The sequence below is a fragment of the Nothobranchius furzeri genome, chromosome 18, assembly GCF_043380555.1.
Source record: "Nothobranchius furzeri strain GRZ-AD chromosome 18, NfurGRZ-RIMD1, whole genome shotgun sequence".
Taxonomy (NCBI): Eukaryota; Metazoa; Chordata; class Actinopteri; order Cyprinodontiformes; family Nothobranchiidae; genus Nothobranchius; species Nothobranchius furzeri.
In genome coordinates, this window is record NC_091758.1 from 36,180,776 (window position 1) to 36,201,281 (window position 20,506).

Consider the following 20,506-nt stretch of genomic DNA (forward strand, 5'->3'; position numbering starts at 1 on the left):
ATCCTGCCGGAGGAGCTGGTGGAGGTGGCCGGGGAGAGGACGGTCTGGAGCTCCCTAGTTGGGATGCTTCCCCCGCGACCCGGACCCGGATAAGTGGAGGAAGACGACAATGACGACAAAAAATAACAAATAGTCCATATTATTGACTTTAAAGTGTAATATCTCAAATGATTGATTTTTACCATTTTAATGGCACAACTTTTATTTGCCACGCCTATGTTTCTACGCCAAACTCTTTGGCTACTTCTTCTCTCACTGCAGAAGCCGTGTCGGAACCGGACCACATCCGTTCCGTATTCGGTGTGAACGAGGTGTTCTCCAACATCATCATGGAAGCAACAACAAAACTGAAATACTTTCACAAAAAACACTTTTCTTATTTCTGAATATCATAAGTGACTTTTTAAGGTGTCAAGGCCACGTTCGGTGCCCTGACCAGGTTGCTTATTGGCCGGGGATGCGTCGCGACGTCTCAGACCACGTCCAGCGTTGTCTGATCTGTTGTCAGTTTCAGCCATCCAACCCTGCACACAGAGCTCCCCTACAGAAAAAGGGACCATCCACACCGTGGTCGGACTTGCAATCCGATTGGGTGGGGCCTCTGTCCAGGTCCAGCCCTTTGTCACAAATTAGAGGACCTTTGTGACGCTACAACAGTTTGAAAATACGTCTTTAGACACAATGAAAGTAGGTAAATAATGATTTGTTCATCATAGAAAATAAGAAAATGTGACATTTAAGAGTGATTAAAATGTACTTTTTCTCTTCTAGGTTTGTTGTTTTGTTTGAATAAAAAATGCAATTCCTTCTTTTACCACATGCTCAACAAAAGTCCAAATCTCAGCAATGGTGCATTTCATCCTAAAACCACACGCAAAAACATGCACGTCATCACTTTTATTCATTTTTATTTCACAACTTACAGATTCAGACACACAAGCACAAAACGTGTTCTTTACATCCTCCATAAACTGGAGGTTAATTACACAATTTCATTTGTTAAAACTGCCACATCGCTGCTCTTTGGCTGATTAAAGCACACCTGAAGCGAACGACAGCTGCTCGTTATCAGGCTCAGAGCCCCAGGATCCATTTGCAGTGGTGGCATCTCAAGCACCTCATGTTCATCCTCTGAAGAAGGTGAGACAATCCATTAAGAGAAAGGCATAAACACTCAACTCTGGGAGGCTGATTGTCGCCGCCGTCCTCCATCCAGCCCACCTGACTGCAGCAGCGTGTCAGTTTCACACAAGACAGCTCAAGTCCTGATGGAACACCAAGAGGGAAGAACAAAAGTGAAAGTAAGACGAGAGATCATGAAGCAAAATATATATTTTTACAAACATTAAGCTGATTTAAATAGTTATTATGATTCGTACAGTCGTTTTAATGCAGCACATTGTCTTTCATAATATTGCCAGACCAATTAATCACACCCACCTCATATTAAAAAATATTATTTTATTCATCTTTTTCTATATTTTTCTTAAACAAGCGACTTTCAAGAGGCAGAAAACAAACAAAAAAATGCACATTATGTTGCTGCTGGCTGCATGAAGCTTCCTACACCATAATTCTTATAAATACTCAACAAAAATCTATAAATTTCACTAAAATAACTAGAATATAATCATTTATGAGCTTTCTTTATTATGACAGCAAACATACAAATGAGGCTGGTATTATTTGGGTTCAACAGTATCAAGATTGCCACTAACATTTCCTATTTTAGATCATTAAGTTCTTCTGCTCTAATTCTGACATCAGTCTGTTTGCTGCTGTGAAGTTCAGCTTTTCTTCGTTATGAATTTGTCTGTTTGCTGACTCGCTCACGTGCACATCCTCTCTCTCAAACCGACGCTGTGCTGGAAGACGGAAACACGTCGGGATCTGAAAAGTTCTGCTTTCATCCTCAAAACAAAGAAAGTTGTAAACGTGTGTCTTTGTTTATTGTTGCTATTTGTTTGTATTTGTTTGTTTTTGTTATCTCAGCCCTTAAGTTCATAACTCTGAAGAATAAACTTCACTCAGCTTTTATTTTGGTTTTAGATGCACAGGGACATTTAAGATGATTTTATTAGATTGGGCTAACATGCAAAAATCATATTAATCTAAAAAACTGTTAATGGTACACAACTATGAGATAAATTACAGTTCTCTCGTTACATTATGAGATGCTGGCCTCCAGTTATAACATATATTTTGTGTTTTTACCACTTGCCTGCCTTCAGTTTTACATACTTATAGCTATTTTTGAAAAAACCTAAAAATCTAAGTTTTAGACAATTGATAAAACATTTGTTTGTCTTTTGGGGCTCACAATAATGGCAAATAAGCTAACAAGGAAACTAATTATCTCAGAAAGTGTAATAATAAGTGTACTTTCTTGAATTTAAATAAAAAACTCATAATTTACACTAAAAGTGACTTTTTCCTCTTACACCTGGTTACCTTGCAATTATTTTCCTTATAATGTATTCATGTAAGGGTCTTTTTTGAAAAGAAAGCAGGATTTAAGCCTCCTTTACTTTTTCATCTTCAATTCTCCTAAAAAGTGCAAATCATTACATTTTAAACTTTAACCAATAAGTTACAGAGAAGTAAGGTTAGTTAAAATCGACATTTGCATCTTTAATGTGTTCACAGACGGTCCGAGCTCCAAAACCAGCAGGAATTAAAGATAAACAGACAAACGTTGGAAAACCTTTATTAGATTTTACAGAGGACACGGGTTTCTGTGTGTTCATAGATTCTGGGAGAATGTAAGATGACCTGAAAGAAAAGAAAAGCGTCTGTGTGAGCTCTTTACTTTTACCTTTCTGGTCAGCCTCCTTGTCTTTCTGCTCACTCGGCTGTTTTTGTAATCTCTACATTCAGTAGAGTCAAGAACCTTGACGCTCGCCGCTCCTTCACAACGATGACACAGGAATGGCTGCTGTTCATTTTCAGCACTTTGACCCAACGTTAAACCTACTTCCACCTATTTGTGAGAACTGCACCATCAGCGTCTTCCTCACACTGATGGGGGGGGGGGGGGGGTCCATGTTTTGTTTTCTGCAAGGTAATAAAACTTCCAATGGAAAACTTTCCTCTACATCTCAGAAAACTTTCTTCAGAATGATTTTTTTAATGCAGATCATCTTAAATTAGCTAACATTAAACGTTTAGATTTTTGAATGCAAATGATGGAATTGTGGCTGCATTAGCCTTTATTATTGTGGATTTAATCCATAAGTGGCACAAATGAAAGGAAATCTGGCCACAACATCGTTTGATCATCAGATCTGGGATGGGACACACTTCAGAGGAAAGGTGTTTAATTTAGATAACTTTCTTGTGAATGAACACAGCATGATGGAAGATGGAGATACTCAGAGGTGCAGGCGGGACTTCCGTCCTCCCCTTTAGCTCCACTGGAAACTGGAAACCTCCCAGTTTGATGCACGGGTGCTTATGCTGGTCAGCTTGGCAGGCTCTCCTGTGCAGATTGAAAGCTGCTGTGAAAAATGCTCCAGATGCTTCGTCCCACTGAGAAAACTTGTGATTTGTGCTGTTGTCTTGTTTAGATCCAACCATTAGCTGGGCTGCAGTTTGCTCGAGCCATTTTCATAAAACTCCTCCTGAAGGTTTCGACTGACAGATGTGTTTCCTCTCCATCCTGTTGAACATCCAGATCTTTTTAACCCAATGATGCCCCCTGCAGGAGCAAAGCTTTTTTTTTGACTCATTTGACCCATTTAGCAGATGTTTGCCTGCATGAAAACAGCGGCGTCTCTGGTGTTTAGCAGCTCCCTTCTATTTGGAGTGAAAATCTGATGCAGGATTCGATTTAAGCGTCTGAGGGTTATGTTTTGATTGTAGGCACCTTGGATCAGGGTCGCCAGGGATTTTCGGCCCATTAAAAATAATTATTCATGATTTTCTTTAAATTGATTGAAGAAACTTCAATTGTAACAAAAACATTTGGGGTATCTGTCAGTCACGGACCCTTATGGTTGCCTTTAGAGGCTCCTTTGCCTCTGATAACCTGTTTTACTTTACTGAGTCCCCAAAAAGTAAGTTAATGTCATTTTTTAAATATTAACATGTTTTCTATTATAAAGAACTTTTATTTAATTTAGATTCACTCCATTGTCTGACTCAGTGTTGATTTCTTTTTTTTTTACTTCACCTCTTTTGTTCACCTCCACTGAAGTGAAATAATCCGCCCCCCTATCCTATTGCGCCACGCCGTGGAGAAATCCAGATCTCTCCCCCATCCCTCCCCTCCCTCCCTGTTTATTTTCAAGTGTGAACTGCAAACTGCACTAATTGCCTGTGGACTGTTTACGTCCTGTCTGGTTTGTTTTGAAGAGCGATATGATTATGCTCTCAAGATCCATAACAATGTCATAAACCGCAATCATGCACTTAAAAAGACTGTCAAGTTTGCAGCTATGTGTGTTCATTAGAGAGGAGAGAGAGGGGAAAACAGGCTCTTTTCAGCAGTTGGAGTTTAGTTGCAGTCATTTGCAGTGATGAAATTAAATGATGTTTGCAGGTAAAAAAAAATAAAGCTGCATGACGCCAACTGAAGACCTCTGCTTCCATCTCGTGGCAAAGTGGCGCAATAATTCCTCCTCCTTTGCGCCTCCATCCCCTCCATCTCTCTTTAATATGCTGCGAATCTAATCTGGATCTCCTTTAAGGCAATAAAACCCAGATAGCTTCCTTTTTAAAATGAAAAGCAGCGCGTATTATAGCTCTGAAAACCTCGTTTATTTGGCGGTGATGGAGACATGATTCATATTGAGGTTCAAACGGGCAGGATGACACAGATCCAGCGAATCCCAAGTGCACGTTTCCTCAAGTATTGCATTCTGGGCTATATAATAGCGTTAACCACGCAGGTTGAACCGCAGAGATGCTTGTTTTAATGTGCCGCAGCTTTATCCCCCCCCCCGCCCCCCCCCCAAGCAGCCAAGAGCAATTTCCGATAAATCTGACCCTGATGAGAAGCTGCTAAAGGAGCTGCGTCCTTTTCTGCGTCTTAATGGTGGAGCAAAAATGCAAAACTATATATTTTTTAGCAGTTTTTAAAAGAACGCGTCTAATTTTCATGATTGTTCGGTCATTCGTTTTAGAAAAAAACAGCGTTGATTTTATTTAACTATTTAGAAATTATGATGCAAACACGTCTCGTTTTAAGCCTTTTTCATGTGATTGCTTCTCTCTCTCTTTTTTTTTAAGTCAGTGGAACGCCTTGTCAGTGAAACCAGCTGCATCGTCCAGATCACTGGGTTCACGTGAAATGCAAATGGGAGCGATTGCATTTAAAATCTTATTATTATTATTATTATTATTATTATTATTATTATCTTTTTTAAGTGTGTGTAACTGCAAACGGAGTCAAATTCACGAAAATCCACTATTTCTACCTACAAGACGGAAGTTCTCGTGTTTTTACATAATTATCAAGACCCAGCACACAGAGAGGAACATTGTCTGGAATTAAAAATAGTTTTTACGCACTGGTGAGCCACTTTTTTATTTAATTTATTTATTTTTGGGTCAGACAATAATCCGTCTTTCACTCGGGAGAAAGCAGGGGTAGAAGGCAAACAGAAATGAGAAGGCTGTTGTTGGCTCAGCTCTCTCAAGGAAGAAGGACTGCCTGTTGTCCGTGAATGGAGCTTCTTCTTCAGACCAGAATAGATATAGCACGGATTTTTAATTCGTTTTTCTTTCAGAGACAACAATGCTTTATTTGAAGGCTCGGTACAATTTGGGGCTTGTAAGAGACCCTTTTCTCCTTTTCCGAACCCAGCTGCCCATATGGGACACAACGTGTGCAAGAAAAGATCACAATGGCACCAAGTGACAGGCGGGACAAAAAGCCCAAGGATTCATCTCCCTGACTCTGAACAGCACCAAGAAACTCTGTCTATCTACTGCCTGCGTCTCCACTCCCGCTGCTCGTTAATATGCACGCCTCCAACATCCAGCAGAACCGGGCCAAAGCTTTGTCTTTGGACTGCCTTGTGTACTGTATTGTGCAGAGATTGAGTCTCACACATCCGACCCCCAAAAAGAAAAGAAAAGTGAGAATGTTTGTTTTACTTTTAGATATTTTTGGCATCTAATCCCAATTTAAAATCTCAGTTAAGTCTCTGTCATTTTTAACTACATTTGCTGCAAAAGTTGCTGATTTATTTGACCTGCAAGCTCAACCAGTGTTTGAAACAGAGGGACAAATTGAGTCCCCCTCGCTGCACAAAAGCAGTAGCCCCCGGAGACTCAATTCTGTAAATAATTAGCAAATCTGCCTAATTTAGCTGTTTGTTCGGTGATGATAGGGGCGACTCTAACATCTGCTGGGAGAATTCCGTCCCGGGACAAACAAAATGCATGGATTTTTTTTTTTTTTATATTTACCCAAGATATTGACGGAGTCAGATAATCCGCAGTGCGCTCCGCGGATCATGGGGCACAATTGCGCTTTTCTTTGGCTCCGATAGGAAAGGAAACACCCTCAGGATACGCGTAACTTGTGGTTTTGATAGTGTTGATGGTAATTTATAAAGTCGCGTCAGAAACAACTTTATTGGACCCTTTAAGAGCTTGCAGTGCTGTGCCTTTTTTAGTTTGCTGTGGTTAAACAAAGAAAGCAGGCGCGTCGGTGACTGCCTCTGTTTGCAGTTTAGCGCTTAATAAGATAACAAAACATTTATTGCATTAAACGATGCTTTTTCTGGCGCTGTGTTCCACTTTACGCACGAGGCCGGGAGTGGCTGGGAGCCTGACAAAAAGGAGTGCTTTCGGCTCAAAAGCTTCTTGTGTTGAGAAGCCCACTTATATTAAGTGAGTGGATTTTAGTCCCATTTCACGAGTGACTTTAGGCTCTTTATTAGTGAGAAAAATAATCTCTGGGATTAAATTTGACCAAAAAGAAAAGAGTTGAAGTGCGCTGGAGATTTATTCTCATGGTAAACACTATTCTGCGCCATGACTTGGTGTTCAGCGACGCTTTTCTCTCATAAACGATACTTATTGACAAAAGCCTCATTTTAGAAATTCAATTGTGTTTGATGAAACATTTTTGTATAAAATCTGAAGATGTATAACATTCACGCGACTATTGTTTGTTTAATACACATATGTGTCAAATTCCCGATTTCTTCCTTTTTTGTACGTAAAAAAATCACAAAATTTTGTCAAATTTGCATACTTTTGCACCACCTGCCCCCGAAATATTCCCAAGAAATGAAAACAAAAGGGGAAAAAAGGCTGAAAACTTGCCAGTTTTTATTCATGGCCATAAATACTTTTTTCGGTCCATAAAAGAAGCAAGAAATTAAAATTTCTATAATTATAAAGTGGTTCGTACGTGCTGATTATAACACTAAGGGACAAAATAAAACCATAATAATAATAATCATAATAATTATAATAATAATAAAAAGGAAAACATCTCTACAACCAACACACAACATACTTTACAAAAGAAATATTCACAAGAAGAGCATTGACGTTCTCAATAAAATCTATAAGGGAGAGATTTGGACCCAGTTCTCTTAACGAAAACATGTAAACACGGCGCACACATGAGCCCCGAATAAAAATGGGAGTATTTATATGAGTCAAGCTGCAAAAAATGAAAAGTCTCGTTTGTTTTTGTGTTTTACTCTTTTTTTTTTCTTTGCTTTGTGGTGAAACTCCCTATCGCACCTCCAAGCCAAGTCTCTATAATTTCTCTCACCAAGTCCACTGTTGCGTTTGCACCAAGTGGTGCGCTGTGGGGAACTGTGGCGTGGCCGCGGCGCTGTACTGCGCGTTATACTGCATGTGCTGCAGGGATTGCGCGCTATACGCCGAGAAGGGGATCCCGGCCTGAAAAGTGGCCGCCAAGTCCTGAGCTTTAAGAGTGTGACAAGGCTTTCCATCCCTGACTAAGACGGGCACGGCCACCCGCCTGGGAGAAGGGAGATGGGTCACTTCCATACCTTTCTCGGCCCGGGCTCTCTTCATCTTATATCGGTGGTTCTGGAACCAGATCTTCACCTGGGTCGGGGTGAGGCGGATCAAGCTGGCCAAGTGCTCCCTCTCCGGGGCGGACAGGTACCTCTGCTGCCTGAAGCGACGCTCCAGCTCGTAGGTCTGCGCCTTTGAAAACAACACCCTCCTTTTGCGCTTCTTGCCGGAGTCGCTGCCGCCGCTGCTGGAAGTTTCCTTGTCGTTGTCCGGGGATTCGTCGTCCGCGGACGGCTCCGGAGACTTGGCCGAGTCCTGAGAGTTTGCGGATAGACCGTGCACTGCGACAAGAAACGGGAGAAACACTGTCAAAATGTTATGTTGGGAAGTTCTGAGAGACATTTTCAACAAAACAACACAGACAATCAGTTTAGCCATGGAGGGAAATGTGCGCAAACCCGGTTTTGAGATTTATGGGAGCTCTCGATACTTTAAAGTCACAAACATGAAAGAATAACAAAACTATCCGATTTAAGTGCAGTTTTATTGGCTGGGGAATAAATAAAAAGGAGACGTGATAAATTTCAAAAGGTCAGTGAAGCGTAAAATATGCATTTTCTCTCTTTTTGAAAAAAAAAGCACTTTTTCATTTCACTCAGTGATCGGATAACTCTAAACAAGCGAGTCTCGCAGCCACCTCCGTCTTATTTGTAAGATTCCTGCAAAACAAAGTGCGCTGAACCTTAACACTGCATGCATTTCCTCAGCCATGGAGCCGAGCTGTGCACGGTGCACGCCGCCCAAGGGCATCATCGGGGCGTAATATGAGACTGCATGCCATCAATTATCACCTAATGCAACCGCGAAGGTCGGAAATGTCACATTATCAACATGATCACAGTGAAGATTCTGCGTCTCAACTTACATGAATACTGGATGCTGTCCGTAGTAGCAAGCCATCGTGTGTAAGGATTGTCACTACTGTCATAAAAGGGGTTCTTTAAAGGCAGATTTTGCACGTTTTCCAGGGGACTTTGCACCAAAACTCCAGTGGTTTTCGTCGTGGACGTGGTCTCCGATCCCTCCGTGTCATCCTCCGCTCCGGTGATAGATCCGTCCTCATCATTTGTGTCAGGAAGGTCCAAAATGTCCTTTACAGAAAAGCCCGTCTTTGTGTTGGTCAACGACATATTCTGGTGGGGGAAAATATGCAGGGGGGGAAAAGTTGCCGCACCAGCTTGCCGGACAATCCGCTGTTGTAGAAGAAACAAACAAGAAAGGAAAGGAAAAAAAAAGATAGATGCGATTTTTCAGGAGAAAACAGGACGAGTGAGAGTCGCTCTACGCTGAAGTACAGTGGAAGCAGCAGCAGCTGTGGGAAACCATCGCCTGAGCAAGTGGATTCAGTCAGTCTCTGTAAGTCCAGGAAGGATGCCAAAGTGGCTGAAGTGCTATATGTGGCTCATGGATACTGCGCTACTGCTGGGTGCTAGAGGGAAATAAGCCATTACCTTGTCCGATCAGTCCATATAAGGTTGGTCTCAACACATGAACCTGCAGTGAAAAAGCATTAAAAACGCGAAAGGTTGGCCACGTGTGGGCGGGTCTTAGGAGTCAAGTGGATGAAGACAGTGTTTGCAGATGGGAAATTGTGGGTTTTGGGGAGATCCGAGCCTCTACCATTGGTGCTTCAGAGCATGATGAGTGGTATAACGTGTCAATTAATTACAAAGACGGGGAGGGCCTTTTTACACCCTATTTACATACAAAGAACCTCCAAGTAGCCTCATACTCGCGATACTTAAAATAAAACCCTTCTAACAGAAGATTTAGCTTATTTCCATTTTAAATTCTCATAATAAATAATTCCAACGTTGGGGCGTTTTAAAATTCGATGCTGTGAGATGTTTCTGGAGATGGAAACAGCGAGGAAGGCCGTTCAAGAATGAGGAGATAATTTATGTAAACCTTTTGTGTCAATATTTTTGCCAGGGCTTAAGGACAAGAGGTTGTGTTGAAACTGAAGCAGGACTCTGTTTGTTCGAAAAGGCTGAGCAAGTATTTAAGACACGGATGAGTATCAATAATAATAATAATAATAGTAATAATAATAATAATAATAATAATAATAATAATAATAATAATAATAATAATAATAATAATAGTAATGATAGTAATGTTAGTAATGATAGTAATAATAGTAATAATAAAAGTAATAATAATAATAATAATAATAATAATAATAATAATAATAATAATAGTCTAGTTTGGAATGAAGAAAAATATTGTTTTTCAAAATAAAAGCTTTTTTCCGAATAATCTATTTTAAAGTAGAAAGTTATTTTTATCAATTACTTTCCAATATTTGTTTTTTTTTCTTCTTTTTTACTTAAAGTCGTTTTCCTTTCTTGTGAAATCCAAAGTACCCTTGCTTACTTTTATTCTCCTCCTCTCCAACACTTTCCCCTTCGCTCTCCTCCCTCTGCCTCCTAGTATGTGATGTGGGTGACAATGTTTCGCGTTTTTCGCAGCTCCTCTGCGCATCCTGGGTGGTCGGGCCCGGGCAAACACAAATACAAACCGATCGCTAAGCTGCAGACAATGGGGGAAATGTAGACAAATGTCCGGCTCCTGTTGGAAGCTTTTGTCCGGCCGCAGTTTTTGCATTCATTTCAGAGGCGAAATAATAGATGATTGACGCCGCGCGCACAATGCTTTCTAACTGTTTGGAATAAGTCTGAGATTGTTCCGAGTTGTCATGGCATTCAACTGCTTTCAATGGACTATCTCTTCATTCAATTCCAGGATCCTTCCACAATATTAAGGAAAGTCCTTCGTTAAAGCGCGCAAACATGAAGCCACACAGAAAGACTGTCTGCCATTTAATTTCTCTTAGATGTATTAAATTATTATTATTATTGTTATTGTTATTATTATTATTATTATTATTATTATTATTATTATTATTATTATTGTTATTGTTGTTATATTGGTATTGTAATAATAATTATTATTATTATTATTATTATTATTATTATTAATGTTATAGTTATTGTTATTATCATTAATATATGTGAAATAAAATATTTTTTAAATATTTTGAGTAAAAATGGCACTACATTTTTCCACTTTTACGCATTTATGGAAGGGAGCGCCTGACGCACCGGCCTGAGGTAAATATTTCACCAGATTGCCAGAATTAATCACAAGTCTCAGCATCCCACAAAGGCTCCATTGAGCTGAACGGGCTGTTTGGACAAACTGGAGCTGCGCATGAGCCTCCACAGTGGAGAGAGAGGTTACTGACCTGATCCACCAAGTAATGCTGCGCAGCTAAATCCGACATATGAGGGGGGACACGCAGCCCACACCAGACTCCAGAAAGCTTCACGCATCGCGCAGGGATGGCCCGGGCTGTAGCCTCCACGCGCATCTCATCAGTAGACTCACTTGGCCCGCGCGCAGGGCGTTTATTTGCTGAGAAATCGGGGAATGTTTGAGCACGCGGGGGTTATCACCCGTGTCACTCCACGCTTCTTTCCGCGGTGAGTGGCGCAGGGACAAGGTGGGAGTAGCTTTGGGTCTGGTGACGGTCCATGGGAGCGCGCGCCATGGCTGCTGAGTGTGGTCAGTTGCCGGGGATATGCTGCTATTTGATCAGCTGAGCCGAGGGTTTCCTTAAGAAGAGGTAAACGTGGATTGGCTAAGTGGACGTGCTCCACTTGGAGAGCATATCGCTCTGTGTTTACCTGTTTACCTTCACAGGTAGTTCAAACAGGCCTTTTCCGTGTGACAAGAGCCAGTGTGCAGAATGTTTATTTTTCTGGATGGGACAAAATGTTTAAGAAACATTTGGATGACGCTGCATCTTTGTGCAGTTGTTTTAAATAAATGTCTGCTAAAATAAAGTGTCAGTTGTTTAAACACGATTGGTAAGTTTTGTGATTCTGATTATGTTTGAATAATAAAGTCAGAATAAAATGAAATTAAAAAATATTCCTGTGCGTCTAAAAGTCTAAACGGTGCAGCTCGTGTGTGTGTGTGTGTGTGTGTGTGTGTGTGTGTGTGTGTGTGTGTGTGTGTGTGTGTGTGTGTGTGTGTGTGTGTGTGTGTGTGTGTGTGTGTGTGTGTGTGTGTGTGTGTGTGTGTGTGTGTGTGTGTGTGTGTGTGTGTGTGCGTGCGTGTGTGTGTGTAAGAAGGGCCTCTGAGGTGCAGATGCATCAGGATTTAGAAGACAATAAAGGGTGCAGAGCTGGCGCATCGCTTGTTTCAGTCCAGCTGACACTAAATCTCCAGCTCTGAATCCCGAACTAAAACATTTTACTTTAATTTTCCTCACCGGGATCCCCAACCCACTTTTTTGTGCTCCAAATCGCGCGCACAGCCCTTTTTATGATCATTTCTCCTGTATTTATCGCCACTAGTGTTCCATTTTAATATTAAACTGCAGAGCTGAACGCCTCATTGTTCAAGCTTGTTAAACGTTTTTCTTTGATCCCAAACATGCAATCAGAAGACTTTTTCCAAAAACAATTAATTTTTTCGGATCAACCCTCCCTTCCCCTAAAAATGGACCCCAGTCTGATTAATTATAATTCCCTCCTAAAAATTCATGCCCACGATTGTTCCCAAATAAGCAAAGAAAGGGTTTTTATGTCCCTGATTGAATAAATCTTTCCTTTGAAAGGGAGAAAATAAAATGCCGCGGGAGAATCCTTAATAATGTTGATCATTGCTTTCCTTTAATCGCTGAATTTCAGCGTGTTTGAATGCCTGAGGCGGGGAGTTAGGCTTTGATAAAGGTAACCCCGCCCGCCTCAGGGTGTCCATGATAAATGTACAGAGTGACAAGGCCAATTCCCCCATCCATGATTAAAAGCCAATTTATTAAAAGCAGGTAAAGCCGGTTCCAGGTTATTTATGGGGCTGGAAGGGCCAGAGGAAACGTTGCCTGGGGGTGAGATTTTTTCCCTTCCAGAAATCTGAATTCTTCCTTTCCTGGCCAACAAAAAGAGTCTTTATTCGTCTTTTCTCCTTTAATGACTGAACATGTCACGGTGAGATTACAGCGTCGCGCCCATGCCCCGAGGAGATGCCTTAATTTGTTAAACCACCAGTTTATTTGTAACGGTGAATTTCACGCCACCCTGAGCCAGTCGCCTTCATCTTTTCTTCTTCTTTTCCATCATGTCAAGACGAACCTCTTAAAAAGTTTATTATTATTAGTTAACCACTTCCTTTTCCAGTACGCCACTGACTCTGGCGCAGAGGTGGCGCATTGCAAAGATAAGACAGAAAGTTGAATGCGTAAATCTAAATAAGCAGAAAGTATTCGATGGTCTGGTCACGGATGGCCCACGTGCGGATAACTTCTCCTAAAGACGACGTGTTTGTGAGAGGAGAGGGGAAATAACATGAACAGCTGTTGACATCTGTAGAGCTCTAGCGGTCTCTGCCGGCTAAATTAAGAAACAACAGGGGGTGATCTTCGTGTGCACCCAATTAGACAATTTATAATAGCCAATATTGTTGCTCACATGGAGCCACTGTCATTAGCCTGCAAAGAACTGAGCCGTATTTATCATAATCCATATTATATAACTTTACGCACAGGATGCTTATGTGTTTGGTGTTTTTTCCTTCTAATAAATGATCATAATTATGATTTCTATGGTTTATTCACCGCGCCGTGAATTACCCTTGAGAACCAACGCAAAGGCCACTCTTACAGAGCCCAACAATAATGCTCAACCAAGCAGAGCCTGCGCAGGTGAGTGTGCGTAATGATCACCAGCTACTGTGTGGCTAAAAGCACTGGCCTACGCACAGATTAAACCCCACCTTTTTTTTCAAAGGCAGAAATTAAAAAAGCAGCCAGATCAGGGTCATTCTAGTCAAGGTCTATATTTAGTGTGCGCTCTTGTAGAAAATACAGAGGAAACCTAAACAAAAACAGTGTTAAGCTTTGAAAATTTAAAAATAACACCGAGAAGTGCCTGAAGCGTCCTGTGCGCTTACCTAAACCGGAAGGATGCGTGCAGCTTGCAGGACAGCGCGCAGACTTAATGAAATATCTCCAGATGGGAGTCAGGAGTGCGCACTGAGATGAGCCTGATGCGGTTTATATACCCAGAAAGCAAGTGCTCCTCTTCTCAGATTGTCCAAGAGCGTTTGCATAGCTGGCCAAGTGGCTCTGCACTTGCTGACTCGCTAACATTGCATGGTGTTTGTTTTCCCTCGCGCTCTGACGTGAGACAAAATATTGGCCATATGTTCAACTGCAATAAATTGAGCGCAAACACAGCTCCCAAAAGGAGGGCGCATTTATCTCCCCCATGAAATGTTTCCCTTTTTTTTTTATTTATTTGAGACATTTTGGGGGACAAGAAACAGGTTTAGATGATGTTGTCAGAACAGGCTGTTTAGGAGATAATTGCGCGCCCATGGAAGCTTCGCTGGTTGGTCTTTACACTGCGACCTATTATTCCTCACGCGGGTCTCTAATAAATCGCTTGGTAACCAAGTAGCAGCTCTGCCTAAAGAGCAGATGTGGCATGTTATCCACACCACAGTCGCGTTTACATTAGATACCCCTGATACAATGATTGATAACAGAGGTCAGCTCCCATGAGGCTCAGCGCCAACGCGCATTGTTTGCAGCACGCACGGAGGAAACCACATGGGGCAATTGGACATAATAATAATAATAATAATAATAATAATAATAATAATAATAATAATAATAATAATAATAAATGGACCAAAACGAAATAAAACATTTTTAAATGTATATATCTTATCTAAAATGTAAACTGCAATACACATCCTTATTGTATTATTGTATTATTTAAAAAAAGTAAGTATCTCATATGATTTTCAAACATTTGGCCAATTTTTGCAGACCTTATCCTATTTGTTACCTTTTTAAAAATAAATGTGACAATTGTAAATATAAGAAGAAAATGCAATAACTTCATATAAATTTGGTCACCACAAAAAAAAACAACATTTAGTGGTTTAAAAGCTTTATATGAGCAACATTTAGCCAGAATTTAACACATAAATTACAATTTTATTCATATTAAGAGTTGCTGTGCCTGCTTTAACTGATTCCTTACATCATTTAAGGAAAAATCTCCTTAACTCATCTTTGCACCTGTTTTGTGTTCGCTGAAGATTGCCTCGTGGATTTGGTTTGTGCAAAGATGGCGACAGAGAATAATGGTCAAGGAAGAAAGCAATGTGGAGGCAAACACCAGTTGTGCTCTAATGACACCTTGGGAGTGAATAACTTAAATCAAGACAATGATTTTATTGTGGACAACCTGGAATCCATGCATGATAATAACGGTGTTGCCTGGCAGTGCAGGAGCGTCCATCAATCAAGAGCGAATGCCTCACTGATGGGTTTTGTGTGGGGCCACTTTGCTGATGAAAGACAGAGATTATGGTGCCAAGAGCATCACTAAAACGGTGGGAATACAAATAAATAAATTGGTCTCATACCTTGTTGGAAATCCCACACTAAGGCAAAGCGGTTTAGTTAGAGTTGGAATGTATTCATGAGGTTCAGACGAATGTGGAAAAAGCTTTCCACTCAGCGGCTCGGTGAATACTCTTGTGCTGTTTGAGATGTGCCACAAGTGCTCTGGGTGCTGAACACAAGACCTCCTAAAAAAAAGGATGGGTAAGATAGGCCCTGGCGGTCAAGCTATTATCAATCCCTGGCCTGAAGCTTGATGACTAAGATACTTCAGATGTGGTTAATGGCTGCGTAAGAACACTGATGGCACAGCCATTCTGAAATCAATCAGTTCAAGTTTTAATGTATCGACCACTCGAGGAGAAGCGAGAGAGGGCCAGCATCTCGACACACAAACGCCAAAGAGATGGGGCTGATTTTTCTAGAAGATACACTTTGAAAAAAAAGTTTAATTAAACCTGAGGACTCACTTGTGTGGCTGAAACTCATCCACGATGATAGCCAGTCCCATCAGCGTGAAAGGCTCAGGCAGGTTTTCCTCGCAAACACACAACTACAAAGGTTTGGTGTTAGATCAGAGTCCTCGGCGCTGAGGCGAAGAGATTTGAGTTTTTAGCGCTTCGAGAGATGTGAAGCCAAGTAGAGGAAATGAGTTGTTTTCCACCAAAGTGCCCAATTCTGCACACTAGTGAATATTGCTGTCTCTTAAATGACAACGGTGCATTGTTGCTGAGAGGAGCGGTGGAGTGCAGGGCCATCGGACTTAACATTTTTGCCCTGCTGTGTTACCTACTGGAGAGGACGAGAAGGGATGGAACAATGAGTGTGAAAGTGGTGAGCTGAGCCAAAGTGTTAACTGAGTGAGAAAAAAAAATAAAGTTCATCAAGGGCGCTTGTGAAATGTCTGGAATTTCAATCAAAATATCAGATTTATGGGCTGCATGGAAGGTTTTTGTGGGCATTACTTGACATGAATAACTTTATACTTGAATGCCTCTTGTTTTCCCAGAGCTGAGCCTCTGGCGAGAGGTCGGTCTTCAACCCTGAAGATCCGTATAGCCGTTTGTGAAGCCTTATGGAGGCCAACATCGCAGCACTTAGTTGACTCTTTCTGTAAGCATGTCAGGCCTTTTGGCGTGCGGGGACAAAAGAAACGGCCCGTTCTAGGTCAGACATGTGAAGACCTGAGAGCCCAAGAAACACTAAGGAACAGAAAGGATCAGACAAGAAGATGTCGACTGAGTCAGAGACCATCAGGGAGCATAATGTGGATGTTACAGCCGGCTCATGTGGGAAGTGAAGATGTATATGAAGAAGCTGGATGAAAGCTGTAAGTGATGGGAGGAAACAGAAAAGAAAGGACTGGATTTACAGCTGCAAGGCTGTGATGATGTTCGATACTTTCATCAGAGGCTAGAAGGTCACGGGAACAGGTCATGCCAAACGCTGTGGGCGACAGCTGTTTTCCCAATCTAATCACAATTATAAACTCCTGAAAGGAAGATTACAGTAGAACTAATCATTCTGAAGACATCCACTGGCTCCCAGTTCTGTTTTAGACCCAACATCAACTTTTCGAGTTGTCTTTCAGAGCTTGGAAAGGTCAAGCCCTTCGGAATATTAGATGCAGTTGAGGTCTTCTGACCAAAACCTCATGATGTTTCCACGTTTAAAGATGGGCAGTGGATTTCATTGTGGTCTCTTGAAGATGTTGACACCTTTTGTTATGTAAGGCTTTTTAAAGTAAAGGACTTCTGGTGAAATAAATGTGTTGCCAAAAGATTTTTCTTGTGTTCCAATTTCTGTGATATGAAGCATCTTGTGACTTTGATGTCACAAGGCATGAGCCTGATCACTGCAATGAGCTCTAAAAATAAACTTATTAGATATTCCTGTGGTGTTAAAGGTGCAATAAGTAATGATTTTATAGTGAAATAGTGACACAACAGTCTAATGTCTCAGTCATGTTGGGAAAAAAGGTTAGATTGAAACTGATTTTGTTCTCCAAATGAAAGGTTTCCAGTTCTTCTGCTTTAAAAGAGGCCAAAGAGGGAAGTAGTCACCTCCATACTTCCTGGCTGCAGAGCCAACGATGAAGAGCCTGCAGAATTTATTTTAAGCTAAACATATGAAGACTGATTCTCCGCAGGGTGGCTGGGCTCTGCCTTGGGGAGAGGGTGAGAAGCTTGGTCATCTTGGAGGGGCTTGGAGTAGATCTGCTGCTCCTCCACATCAAGAGGAGCCAGTTGAGGTGGCTTGGGCATCTGGTCAGGATGCTTCCTGGACACCTCCCTGGTGAGGTTTTCTGGGCACGTCCAACTGGGAGGAGACCTAAAGGAAAACACAGGACACGTTGGAGGGACTTTGTCTCTCGGCTGGCCAGGGAATGCGTTAGGACTGCCCCGGAGGAGCTGGTCTAAGTGGCTGGGGAGAGGGAGGTCTGGGCCTCTGATGCCCCCGAGACCCGGCCCCAGATAGAGGAGGAATGTGGATGGATGGAAGGATGGATGGATATGAAGACCAATAAAAACCCAACAACATTTGATAAACACACACAGACATCTATGCAGACATTGAAACAATTTTAATAATGTACACATTTTTAGTTTTAAACAGTAAAAAACTGAATGTATTTTTATTTCTCAAAAAATGTTAAACTACTCAAATAAAAGCCAAATACATCAAAAGTAACCAGTAACAGGATAGAAATACAGTTCCTGCTTCTTCTTTGTATGAATAAACTTTAAATTCATTCAGAGCCACATTCTCTTTAGAGCATTTCTACGTTTCACCTAAGGAAACACGAGATGTAATTTTTTAATGTCAGACTTTCGAGAATGAGGATTTCTCCGACCTCTGGCTGACAGAAGCTGTAACTACAGGCGGCGTTCATGAAGCTAAAAAACAGATCAGCTCCAACATCCCAAAGTTTCATTCAAGCAATATTTTATACCCGTTCACGCCACCAGCAGCTGCCAAAATATTACAGCATGATTTCTACAGTGTTTATAAGCAGCTGATTCCTTCCTCTGTGAACTCGCGAAACACAGAAAGATCAGTTCCTTCCAACATTTCCTTCTTATTCTGAAACAATAAATCACAGAACGAGTCGAGGACAGACGGAGGAGGCCGGGGTCAACCTCGCCGACTCTCCGGCTCGGAGGAAGAGAATCAAAAGCATTGCAAAGATGTCGACTGTTGCTTTCAAGAGTGGGTCCGTCCGTACGGAAGAGTGTGACTCTTGTTTTCAATAGATGGACAAAACGAGCTGAATTGGAAAAAGGAGGCGTGAAGGACATAGATTCTTATTCATGTCTAGCCATCTTTTTCCCAGATGCATATTTAAAATCTGTTTGCCTTGAAAGCTTCTACTCGAAGGAGAAAAATCCCACTGAACATCTCAAGCGTCAGAACTTTAACTTCAACCACCAGGACTTTGAAGCCTTCTTCTTCAGAAATGCTTGCAGGTGCTTGAAGTGGACATTTTTCTAAAGGTTTTCTCCAAAACTTTCTAAGACTTCTGGACTTTTACACGATTATATGTGAATATTTTTTCTTTTTCTGCTTTGATTTGAAGAATAGAAAATGAATATCATTATTCTACCTTGATCACCTGAAAAAATCCAAGAGTTTTTCTCTTCTGCATTAAACCTCTCAGACTTAAAATAAATTTTGATAAAAGGACGAACAACTAAGTCCTTCAGGGGTGCTTCTCAGTTAAAAAATGCTCATGGAATACATGCGTGGAGTACCCAGGTAGGTTTTAACTGTTGCAAATCTGCAACGCCGGCCTCCAGACGGTCAATGACAGCAACGGCCATCATAGGTTAACTCTGAGCTTTTTGATACTAAAATAATAAAAAAGTTGGAACAAGCTGTTAAATATGAGCTGAACAAACTTGCTTTTCTACTCAGATCAAACTGCAAACCTTTCATTAAAAAGTGTCAAAACGTGATCCGTGATCTTTCTCGACCGGAAAAGGGTGGCTTGCCAATCCCGGGTCGGGGGAGAGGTCCTACCTCAAGTGGAGGAGTTTGAGTATCTCTGGGTCTTGTTCACGAGTGAGGGAAGGAGGGATCGGGAGATCGACAGGCGGATTGGTTCAGCATCTGCAGTGATGCGGACGCTGAGCCGATCTGTCGTGGTGAAGAGGGAGCTGAGCCAGAAAGCCAGGCTCTCGATTTACCGGTCGATCTACGTCCCAATCCTCACCTATGGTCATGAGCTTTGGGTAATGACCGAAAGAACGAGATCGCAGATACAAGCGGCCGAAATGAGTTTCCTCCGTAGGGTGGCCGGGCTCAGCCTTAGAGATAGGGTGAGGAGCTCGGACATTCGGGAGGGACTCGGAGTAGAACCGCTGCTCCTCCGGATCGAAAGCAGTCAGTTGAGGTGGTTTGGGCATCTGGTCAGGATGCCTCCTGGACGCCTCCCTGGGGAGGTGTTTCGGGTATGTCCTGCCGGCAGGAGGCCCCCGGGTCAACCCAGGACACGTTGGAGAGGTTACATCTCCAATCTGGTGCGGGAACGCCTTGGGGTCCTGCCGGAGGAGCTGGTGGAGGTGGCCGGGGAGAGGACAGTCTGGAGCTCCCTAGTTGGAATCCTGCCCCCGCGACCCGGACCCGGATAAGCGGAGGAAGACGACGACGACAAAACGTGATCCGATGTGCTTCTCCGTTTAAAAATGAAAACATCAAATACATATTTTCCAAATAATATGATGTGAAAATAAGAATTTCAGAACATTCAAAGAGAACACTAAAAATGGCATCAAGTATAGAAAAAATATTAGAATGTGCATTTGCCTCGCTTACTTTACCTGGAAAATATGCACAAAATGATACCTGATGATCATGTTTTAGACAAAAACTTCACCCCATCAAAGTTTTTCACTTGAATCTTCACATAATGCCACAGAACCAGCAGACTGAGAGACAGCTTTTTCCATCAGGCCATCAGACTGCTGAACACGGCGCAGACACCTCACCCTCACTACTGAAACTCCAACATTACACACTCCATACTGTACATTAATGCCACTGTTTTGCACATACCAACCTCTGTACATTTTA

General features: G+C 41.8%; 1 protein-coding gene across 5 annotated transcripts; it reads right to left on the reverse strand.

Moving 5' to 3' along the window:
- Nucleotides 1-782: 782 nt before the first annotated feature.
- nkx2.2a (NK2 homeobox 2a) lies at nucleotides 783-14,028 on the reverse strand. Of its 5 annotated transcripts, XM_054741490.2 has the most exons (5): nucleotides 11,258-11,852; nucleotides 8,876-9,203; nucleotides 7,983-8,315; nucleotides 1,222-1,265; nucleotides 784-1,131 (listed from the first exon to the last, which is right to left on the reverse strand). In XM_054741490.2, the coding sequence occupies exons 1-5, from the start codon at nucleotides 11,381-11,383 to the stop codon at nucleotides 1,075-1,077; spliced, it is 888 nt and encodes a 295-aa protein (XP_054597465.1). In that variant the 5' UTR covers nucleotides 11,384-11,852; the 3' UTR covers nucleotides 784-1,074. The 5 variants fall into 5 exon arrangements, with proteins under 5 accessions (XP_054597463.1, XP_054597465.1, XP_054597466.1 ...); XM_054741488.2 differs by having other exon boundaries at nucleotides 783-1,265; nucleotides 11,258-11,854; XM_054741491.2 differs by lacking the exons at nucleotides 784-1,131; nucleotides 1,222-1,265; nucleotides 11,258-11,852 and adding an exon at nucleotides 13,969-14,028 and having other exon boundaries at nucleotides 7,268-8,315.
- Nucleotides 14,029-20,506: the final 6,478 nt, after the last annotated feature.